This window comes from Lontra canadensis, unplaced genomic scaffold, assembly GCF_010015895.1.
Source record: "Lontra canadensis isolate GAN:19392208 unplaced genomic scaffold, GSC_riverotter_1.0 scaffold134, whole genome shotgun sequence".
NCBI classification, from domain to species: domain Eukaryota; kingdom Metazoa; phylum Chordata; class Mammalia; order Carnivora; family Mustelidae; genus Lontra; species Lontra canadensis.
In genome coordinates, this window is record NW_022631128.1 from 1,082,384 (window position 1) to 1,092,793 (window position 10,410).

General features: G+C 54.2%; 1 protein-coding gene across 7 annotated transcripts in view; it reads left to right on the forward strand.

Annotated features, from left to right (window-relative positions):
• RBM10 (RNA binding motif protein 10) overlaps positions 1-5,561 on the forward strand; it is a 29,426-nt gene extending 23,865 nt beyond the window's left edge. For 4 of the 7 annotated variants that reach the window (XM_032843006.1, XM_032843010.1, XM_032843009.1 and 1 more), the window contains 16 exons: positions 24-200; positions 578-738; positions 919-1,016; positions 1,102-1,189; positions 1,815-2,001; positions 2,119-2,261; positions 2,362-2,479; positions 2,586-2,677; positions 2,765-2,929; positions 3,825-3,973; positions 4,076-4,142; positions 4,234-4,422; positions 4,523-4,597; positions 4,814-4,920; positions 4,997-5,126; positions 5,221-5,561. In XM_032843006.1, coding sequence (XP_032698897.1) covers positions 24-200; positions 578-738; positions 919-1,016; positions 1,102-1,189; positions 1,815-2,001; positions 2,119-2,261; positions 2,362-2,479; positions 2,586-2,677; positions 2,765-2,929; positions 3,825-3,973; positions 4,076-4,142; positions 4,234-4,422; positions 4,523-4,597; positions 4,814-4,920; positions 4,997-5,126; positions 5,221-5,346 — 2,072 coding nt within the window. In that variant the 3' untranslated portion in view covers positions 5,347-5,561. The remainder of the gene's footprint in view (positions 1-23; positions 201-577; positions 739-918; positions 1,017-1,101; positions 1,190-1,814; positions 2,002-2,118; positions 2,262-2,361; positions 2,480-2,585; positions 2,678-2,764; positions 2,930-3,824; positions 3,974-4,075; positions 4,143-4,233; positions 4,423-4,522; positions 4,598-4,813; positions 4,921-4,996; positions 5,127-5,220) is intronic. The other 3 variants (XM_032843007.1, XM_032843011.1, XM_032843008.1) reach the window with 2 other exon arrangements.
• Positions 5,562-10,410: the final 4,849 nt, after the last annotated feature.

The following is a 10,410-nucleotide window of genomic DNA, read 5'->3' on the forward strand; positions in this document are numbered from 1 at the left end:
TTGTCATCTGCTGCCCCTGACAGAGGCAGAGCAGAAGCTGCCCCTGGGAGCAAGGCTGGATCAGCAGACGCTGCCACTGGGTGGACGGGAGCTAAGCCAGGGCCTGCTCCCCCTGCCACAGCCCTACCAAGCCCAGGGAGTGCTGGCCTCCCAAGCCTTGGCACAGGGCTCGGAGCCAAGCTCGGAGAACGCCAATGACAGTGAGTCAGTTGTTCCTTCCTTTCTCCCTGGCCTAGGGTGTGTGGGCTAGGCTCTCCTGAGGCCAGAGAGCTGGTGGTGACTAGGACTTAGTCCTCCCAGGGTCTCTGCCTAGTGGGGGGACAGACATGATGTAGGGAGAGCAGGGGAAGAGCATTGCCCAACTCGACTTTGGGGGTGTGTTGGGAGGGTTCTCAGCAGGTGAGCAACTGAGCTGGGACTTGGACTGACAAGCAAAGTTTATCCAGGAGGAACAGGTGAGAGGAAGCGGCAGGTGCACAAGACACGGAGGCCAGAGGAGAGGGGTAGTAGAGTGCCACCAGAGGGTAGGGCTGGAGAAGAGCGTTGGTGCCCCCTAACACTGGGCCCCTTCCCGCAGCCATCATTTTGCGCAACCTGAACCCACACAGCACCATGGACTCCATCCTGGGGGCCCTGGCACCCTATGCGGTGCTCTCCTCCTCCAACGTTCGTGTCATCAAGGACAAGCAGACCCAACTGAACCGTGGCTTCGCCTTCATCCAGCTCTCCACCATCGTGGTGAGGGCGGCACAGGGGGGGGGCCGGGCAGCCAGGGTCCCGGCCCCCGGGGTGGGGAGGAGGGTCCCTGAGCCCAGCGCCCCCACCGCGGCTCCAAGCCTGGCAACGGGGCAATGGAGCCGGGGGCCTCCCCGGGCCTGACCCTTCTGCCCCCACCTCCCCTCCTCCCCCATCCCTCAGGAGGCAGCCCAGCTGCTTCAGATCCTGCAGGCCCTGCACCCGCCCCTCACCATCGACGGCAAGACCATCAACGTTGAGTTTGCCAAGGGTTCTAAGAGGTCAGGACCCCGCCTGTGTCCCTTCCCAGCTGGCCCCCCAGCCTGGGGCTTCCATCTGACTCCTAGTCTCTGACATCCTCCCCAGGGACATGGCCTCCAACGAAGGCAGTCGCATCAATGCTGCCTCTGTGGCCAGCACTGCTATTGCCGCGGCCCAGTGGGCCATCTCACAGGTACTCAAAGACTCCCCTCTGCCCCAGCATCCCCGCACCGGGGCCGCAGTCTCGACCCTCCCGCGCCCTCTCTGCAACCAGGAGGGCTGGCTTGCTGTCTGGCTTTCTGTGGACCCCAAACCCTCACAGTGGCTGCCGTGGGCTTTGGGGGCCTCGCTGCAGCTCCCTTCCCAGTCACCTCCTCCCAGGCTTTCAACTTCAACACCATCGTGGCTGCTTTTCGCTTCTATTTGGTGGTTATTTTATCGTCCTGAATTGTCACAACTTCTTTAATAAAACGGAATTTATAAGTGGCTGAAAGAAAATTGGGAGATGAAAATAAAGAAGGGGAGGACGGTGTCTTCCTTGACCTGACACCCAGCGCTTGAACTACGCCACACACGTACCAGTGTCAGCCCTGGGAGCATTTGGGCGCAACTCTTCTTCAGCCGATTCTTTTTGCCGCTGCCCTGCCCTGCCCTGCCCTGCTGCGGCTGGGCGGCCCTCACACTTCACTTGTCTGAGGCCTGCATGCTTTCTGTCAGCAGACAGACACTAGCCTCACCTGTGGGCAGATGCTTCTTAGCAGGTTCCCCTCCCCCTGCGCCCCTTCCTCTGCTAATAAGCCCCTCCCACTGCCCCTCAGGCCTCCCAGGGTGGGGAGGGTGCCTGGGCCACCCCCGAGGAGCCAGCGGTCGACTACAGCTACTACCAACAGGATGAGGGCTATGGCGGCAGCCAGGGCACAGAGTCTTCCCTCTATGCCCATGGCTACCTCAAGGGCACCAAGGGCCCCAGCATCACTGGAACCAAGGGGGACCCATCTGGAGCAGGTGAGCCCCAGCACCTCTCCCTGAGCCCGTGGCGGTGGCGGAGGCGGGCAGCAGGCATGGGGTCCTGGGCCCCATCATTCACAGGCCTTCTCCTTCCCTCCCTGTCCCTCATTACAGGTGCAGAGGCCTCTCTGGATCCCGGGGCCGACCCTGTGTCACTACAGGCTTTCTCCCGCGCCCAGCCTGGTGCCGCCCCTGGCATCTACCAGCAGTCAGCAGCCGAAGCGAGCGGCAGCCAGGGTGCCGCTGCCAACAGCCAGGTGAGGGAGCTCTGGGGCGTCCTGGGGGGCAGGGTGTGCGGGGGGGTGGGGGGCATCGGCAGACACTGAGCCCTGTTCCCCCGTCCGGCCCTACGACCAGCCATATACCATCATGTCACCTGCTGTGCTCAAATCCGAGCTTCAGAGCCCCACCCATCCCAGCTCTGCCCTGCCACCGGCCACCAGCCCCACTGCCCAGGAGCCCTACAGCCAGTACCGTGAGTAGCCATGGCCTGCGGGGGGGCGAGGGAGGAGAGGGAGACGGGACAGGGAGTTCTTTAATAAAGCACAGAGGAAGAGTGTGACCTCCCCCATCCTCCACAGCTGTTCCTGACGTCTCCACCTACCAGTACGATGAGACATCCGGCTACTACTATGACCCTCAGACTGGCCTCTACTATGACCCCAACTCCCAGGTAATGGGGGGCCCAGGGAACGGGTGGGGCCTGCAGTTCCCCTTCTGGAGGTCTCCCCTCACGCCCCCCTCCTTTGCCCCCTCCCAGTATTACTACAACGCTCAGAGCCAGCAGTACCTGTACTGGGACGGGGAAAGGCGGACCTACGTCCCTGCCCTGGAACAGTCGGCCGACGGGCATAAGGAGACTGGGGCCCCCTCGAAGGAGGGTAAAGAGAAGAAGGAGAAGCACAAGACCAAGACAGCCCAACAGGTGAGCAGTGGGGCTCACTGGCTGGCTCTTTGGCGTCTTCCAATGAGTGCATTTCGCTCTTCTTGAAGCCTCCGCTGTGGGGGTTGGGCTGGGGGAGGCAGATGTGTGCATGGCAGTGACTGTGCTCAGGAGACCAGGCTCCCAGCCCAGCTCCACTCTTTGATGCATGACGTTGAGCCAGGGCAGTCTCCTCAGTATGTGGTCGGGCAGCCTACCTCCCTGAGTGGCCAGTGCCATCTGTCCCAAGTGAGCCCAGTCAGCTTTTCTGTCCCCCAGTGGGAATCCTCCCATTGTTTGAGTGCCTGAAGCTGGGCTAGCCCTGCCTGTGGAAACGAACGGGCGCGCAGAGCTCCTGTGGGCCAACCCCGCTCATGGGGATGTATCCAGGTCTATCTACCCCAGAGAACTTCTTATGGGCCCATCAGGGTGTGGAAAATGGCCCTTGCAGTGTCTGGTGGGAGCGGGCAGTTGGCACTTCGGTGTCTCTCTGCGAGGAAGAGTATCACAGTCTGGGTGCAGCACTTGGAAGCAAGAACTAAGTGTTTCCTTGACAACCTGGTAAATTCTAAAAGTGGTGGTGTGCCTGGGAGGGTGGACAGAATATGGAATGTGGCATAGTATTGTGTGTAGAAGTTAGACAGAGCCACTGTCTGCACCATAAAATGATAAAAGCATACAGAAAGCAGAGTCCCGTGGGTGCCTGTGAGGAGGACAAGCATAGCCCAAGAGGGCTTGGCGAGGGGCACTGACGGCAGAATGACAAGAAATGGGGACTTTCATCGCCACATCTTTTCCTGCTGCTTGAGGCTGCAGGGCAGGAAGGGGCAGTGGATGGAGTTGGCGGTCCCAGCCACTGGAGGGTCCCTGAGAGCCTCACCCACACCCTTACCCCTAGATTGCCAAGGACATGGAACGCTGGGCCCGCAGCCTCAACAAGCAAAAAGAAAACTTCAAAAACAGCTTCCAGCCCATCAGCTCCCTGCGAGACGACGAGAGGCGGGAGTCAGCCACCGCAGATGCCGGCTATGCCATCCTTGAGAAGAAGGTGTGTTGGGGCCACCTCCATTACCCACTCCCTCATCTTGTCATCTCAGCATCCCCTCTGTGGAGTCCCTGAATTTGTGTGTCCACCCCCCCCCCCCCCCCGGGAGCACTAGCCGAGAGACAACACACCAGCATGGACCTCCCGAAACTGGCCAGCGATGACCGCCCAGTGAGTGGCCGGGGCAGGAGGAGCAGCGGAGGGGGGGGGCGCTCCAATCTAGCCAGGCCTGACCTCGCTTCCCCACCCTCACATTCTCTAGAGCCCACCTCGGGGCCTGGTGGCAGCCTACAGCGGGGAGAGCGACAGTGAGGAGGAACAGGAGCGCGGGGGTCCCGAACGGGAGGAGAAGCTCACTGACTGGCAGAAGCTGGCCTGTCTGCTCTGCCGGCGCCAGTTCCCCAGCAAGGAGGCGCTCATCCGCCACCAGCAGCTCTCCGGGCTCCACAAGGTGACTCTCCGAGGGAGGACTGGCGGGGACCCTTGGCTCGGCCCGGCCCAGCGTGGCCTGGCCGGCCGCTTCACCCCTCGTCTTACCTGTCCCCTTGTAGCAAAACCTTGAGATTCATAGGCGAGCCCACCTGTCAGAAAACGAGCTCGAAGCACTGGAGAAGAACGACATGGAGGTGAGGTGTGACCCATTCCTGGACTCCATCCCCTCTGTCCCCGGCCCATTGCCTGTCCCCTCAGGCAGCCGGTGCTCAAGTCCCTCGGCTGGGTGTAGCTTGGCTGCTTGCACCCACAGTATCCGACCCACAGGACCTCACACCTATTAGCCAGATCCAGCTCCCCAGTGCCGCACACACACACACACACACACACACACACACACGTGTTTTCAGCAAATGAAGTACCGGGACCGTGCAGCTGAACGCAGAGAGAAGTACGGCATCCCTGAGCCCCCAGAGCCCAAGAGGAGGAAGTACGGCGGCATGTCCGCAGCTTCTGTGTAAGTGCGCGGCGCCAAGGGGAGGGGCCCGAGGCCAGCTGGTTGGTCACTCACCCCGCCCCACTGGCCCCTGCAGGGACTTCGAGCAGCCCACGCGGGATGGGCTAGGCAGTGACAACATTGGCAGCCGCATGCTCCAGGCCATGGGCTGGAAAGAGGGTAGTGGCCTGGGCCGTAAGAAGCAGGGCATCGTGACGCCCATCGAGGTGAGTCTCCTGCAGTCCCATCCCCGGCCTCCAGCATTCTGTCTGCCGCACCCCCGTCCTGCAGCCGACCTGATGGCCCGCCTCTCTCACATAGGCCCAGACACGGGTGCGGGGTTCCGGCTTGGGTGCCCGAGGCAGCTCCTATGGGGTCACTTCAACCGAGTCCTACAAGGAGACACTGCACAAGACAATGGTGACCCGCTTCAACGAGGCCCAGTGAGCAGCTGCAAGAGCTGCTTCTACATATGTCGGGTCCGGCCCAGGGGACAGGGAGGGTGAAGTGGTGGGTGGTCTGAGTGGGGCCCTGCACCTGTCTACCAGCCCACTTCCCAACCAGAGAGGCCCTGACCAAGTCAGACTTTGAGTTGGTGACTTTTGTTGGAAAACTGGGCTGGGATCATGCTCTTCTTTTTGTAATAAAAGCCGAAAAGTCCATACCTTGCATGTCTCTTTCTCACACCAGCACAATCTATGCCCACACGCAGGGACATAAACACAGGTGGACAAGGGGCCTCATCAGGCCAAGGAGGGTGGCAGTGCTAGCATTCACGGCATCTGGTGCATGGGGGCTCCCAGCTTGGGATGAAGGTGGGGGTACAACAGGAAGTTCTGGCCTGTGCCCCAACCCACAATATCCGGGTCACAGCCCCCTTGGCATTGTCAAGTCCAGTAGGTCTCCATACACCAGGAAGTCCCACATCAGCAGGGCACCATGGGGCTTGAAGTCCCCCCTCGGGTGAGAGCCAGCACTGGGAACCTCCCACCCCCTGGCCTTGGCACCCAGCAGCTGCAACCGCTGTCCAATCGCAGGGCTAAACCTGAACCACACTTGGCCCTCCCTGGAGCTGAGGACTGCCCAAGGGCATCTCCAGGTGGACAACAGTGGGCACTTGCACCAGTCCCCCCTGTGCCCTCAATGGGCAGATGACCCCAGAGGGATGGCGCTAGAGAAGCTCAGCCTACCAACCCCAGGTTGGAAGTGCCTCATCAGAACCCGTTGGGCCCGCACTTACTCCCGTCCTCTCTGCGACTGCTAGCACAGGACCCACCCCTCTGGTCGCTGCAGACCAGTCTACACCCTGTGAGTCCCAAGTATGTGTATGCTCTCAGCACAGGTCTGGGTGCAGTGGAACATGAAGCTGAGGCTGCCCTCTCCCGGCCTGGCCGTGAAGGGCTGGGCGGGAAATGGGGCCAAGAACCACCCCGCCCCCAAACATGCTTGTGAGGTGAGAAGGGGAAAGGGGAGGTGCTTAGGGAAAAGCGATTGGTGCAGAGCCCCTCCCCCACTAACTAGCCTGCTTTGTGACATCTCCCTGCACCAGCTAGAGGAGGCAAGTTAGAAAGAAGGGGCCCCCTAGAGGTGATATAGTGGTGATTTGAGGTGGGGGTGTTGCCCAGGGACAGAAGAAGAGGGCTGTAGGAGAGGGGAGGGGGACAGGAAATAGGAATAGAACAACGTGAATGAATCTCCTAAACATGAGTGAAAAAAGACACAGAAGAGCACACACTATATAATTCTGTTTATGTAAAGTTCTTAATCAAAACATGCTGGTGGGGCACCTGGCTGGCTCAGTCAGTAGAGCATCTGACTCTTGATCTCAAAGTTGTATATACAAGTTTGGGCCCCGAGCTGGCTGTAGAGATTACTTAAAGTCTTAAAAAAAAAAAATTTGGTGAGGGGGCACCTGGGTGGCTCAGTGGGTTAAAGCCTCTGTCTTTGGCTCTGGTCATGATCTCAGGGTCCTGGGATTGAGCCCCACATCTGGTTCTCTGCTCAGTGGGGAGCCTGCTTCCCTTCCTCTCTCTCTGCCTACTTGTGATCTTTGTATGAAATAAATAAAATCTTTAAAAAAATTGGTGATAGAGCAGAGTGGAGGTGGGGAGGGTGTCTTTCAGTAGAGGGGGTTGCAAGGTAGCATTTTGGGATAATGAAAAGATTCTAGATCTTGACTGGGGTACTGGCTATATGGGTGTATAGTAGGTAAAAATTCAAGCTCTACAATTAGAATCTGAGCATTTCATCATATGTAAGTTATACACAACGTTGGAAAAAGACCACCAGAGCAAACCTCAATAAGAAGCAAGGAAGTAAGACAAAACAGAAATAGATGAAATAGGGGAAACAAACAACAAATAGTAAAATTAAAGGCAGAATCTTTAAAACAAAAATTAAGAGCAAAGATAGACCTGGCAAGACTGATCAATTAAAGAAACTCGAAAATGCAAACACCCCAAATACAAAATTAAAAAGGGGAACTTAATACAGATGTAACAGAACTTTTAAAAATAACGAACATATGTCTGAAAATCTAGCTGAAATGAATACATTCCTAGAATAATATAAAATGCCAAAACCATGCCATGAAGAAACAGATTAGTCGAATAGAGCAAAAAGTAATAAATTGAAACAGTAGTCAAAAGCTTTCCTCTCCCCACCAAAAAAAGGGCAGGGCCTAAATGGTTTTTGTTAAGTGTGGTTTACCCAACTCCCAAGGAATAGTTAATTGCTATTTTATAGAAGTTGTTCCAGGTACTGGAAGAAGAGTAAAAGAGGTCTGTTTTATGAAGCTAGTGTAATCTCTATCCCCGAAGCAGGTGAGATAATACAAGAAAATTTCAAACCCATTTCACTTATATCTGTAGTTTTAAAAATTCTTAACAAAATCTTAGCTAAATGAATCCAGTAATATACTTAACAAACATGTTTGAATCAAACAGGATTTATCCCAGGAACGTAAAGTTGGGTCAACATCAGAAAAGGCTATAAATGTAGTTCACTACCTTAATAGACCCAAAGTAAGCAAAACATAATCTGAAACACAGAAGAAAGCAGTTGATAAGCTCTAGACACCATGAATCCATACCTATAAGTAAATGGGTGAAAGAGTAAATAATTGGAGAAGAAGGGAAATATTTTCTTTACAGTAGAATGTTAACAAATAATACTAAAAATGGTCAACAGTGATGAAGTTAGAAAATTTATGAATGCTAAAACTAGTTGTTACACTAGCAGTCAGTCACACTTTGGTGAGGAACAGGATATTCACATAGATTCAAAGTATCTCCCTATGAAATACATGCTAGTTAATTCCAAAGGGAGGGAAAGTATCTTTACAGGAGATAAACCTGCAGATACCAGCTTAATGAAGGGAACACAGCGAACATGATCAATATTAAAATCATGAGCCATCTGATAGAATGAAATGAGGAGTCAGCAACACTTCTGTGATAGTCCCATCCCAAATGCAGAACCTGAATCTAACCACAAGGAAGCATCCGACAGGACCAAACCGAGGGACATGCCTCAAAATTCCTGGCTTCTCATCTTCAAAAGCGCCAAGGTCATGAAGGTCAAGGAAAGACTGAAGAACTGTTCCAGACTGAAGGAGACAGGCCATTTGAAAGTTCAAATGTCACCTCCTTAATGAGGCCTGCCCTGCCTACCCCATTTAAAATTCCAAACCCTCCCCCACCATACTCCCTATGCCCCACTCCTTGCATTAATTTTCTCCATAACACTTCTCAGATTCTAACATCCTCTCTATTGTTTTCCCCTTTTCTATATTGTCTCCTTCACCAGAACCAAAGCTCCACAAGGGAAGAGACTTTCGTCTTGCCTTGCTCACCACTATGTCCCTAAATGCCTAAAACAGGGCTTGGCATATACCAGTTCTTGGAAGTATAAATAAAAACACATTCCACACACACACAAAAAAAGGCTAGAAAGAAAAGACAAAAACAAAACCAAAAAAGGCTAATATGTAAAGAGTTCCTAAAAATCCATGAGAAGTACAGCAACCCAATAGAAATGAACAAAGGACGCAAACAGAAAATTCCCCCCCCAAAACAACCATAAATACCTTTAAAGCTATGCAAAGATGCCCAAGCTCCCTCCCACAGAGTTCGCAGGACACTCTCCTCCATGGCTGGGGGCAAAGCTAAATGGTACAACTCTCTCTCACTCCCACCTCCCCCTCCCTCTCTTTTTCCTGCTTTCTCACCTCCGCGGGCTTCTGCTCAAGCTGTTCCCTCCAACTGCAGTGCTCTCCTTCTCACTTAGGAAAGTCCAAATCCTGCCTCAATGACACCCCCTGATCCATTTGAGGGCAATCGATTCTTCCGACAAGAACTCGGCCACACCCATGGCTTCAGCTGTCCCCTCTGATGGTCCCCAAATCCATATCTCCAACCTCAGACCTCCCTCCATCCCCTGAATTTCACACCTGGTCCTCAACTCTTCACTCAACCAACACAAACCACAACCTGGATGTCTAGCGTGCATCTCAAATATAACACATCTGAAAACAAACACCTGACCTTGCCCCACACCTGGTTCCTAATGGAGTATTTCCCCTGTCGGTTGATGACAACTCCATCCTTCCAGCTGCTCAGGCTAATAACCTGGGGGTCAGCCAGAACTTCTCTCTACTTTTCATGTCCTCTATCATGACCCCTTGGCAAATCCTGGCATCTCTACCTTCAAAGTCAACCCGAAATCGAATCTCTCCTCGCCCCTTCCACTTTTACCATCTCAGTCTGATCCTCTCTCGTCACTTCTGGCCTCTTGCAGTGGCCCTTCTGCTGGTTTCTTGGCTCCCATCTTTCCCCTTACAGTTTGTTCTCTCCCCACACAGAGCAGCCAGCTTGTTTACGCTAAAATGGAATTTCTATCAGGTGGCACTTCTGTTTAAAATCCTTTCACGGCTCCCCACGGATCTTAGAACAAAACCCAAACATCTCAGCCTGGCTTAGAACACACTCCTTGACACGGCCTCAGATGTCATCACCAGTGTTCTCCCGTCCTCACTCCTCTCTTGACTACACAGACTTCTGCCCTCTTCCTCAGACTGGGACTCACACTCCCAAACTCCCAAGGCCATGCACCTGATGATCCATTCGGAATTCCTTCCCCCATATGATACATGGCCTGCTTCCTCACTTTTCACATGCTGCTTCCTCAGAGAGGCGGTCCCTGACTACCTCACGGGGAGTATCTGGGGAGGTCTCTCTGAGGTGAGGCAAAAGATGAGTAAGAAGGAAAAGACCTGATGGAAGAGTGTTCTTGACTATTGCAAGGGCAGTCTCCTTCATAGGTTCTCTGCTGTGCTCCCAGTGCTCTGCACTTAGTAGGCACTCAAGAAATCCTTTTCAAATGAATAAATTTGGAGATTGTTGACAGGATACGAGGTACAGAATTTGGGATAAGGTGATAAAGATATTTTCTGTGAAACGCATTTGCTCGAACATCACCTTCTCAGCAAGGCCTTCTTTGATCACTCGAAAA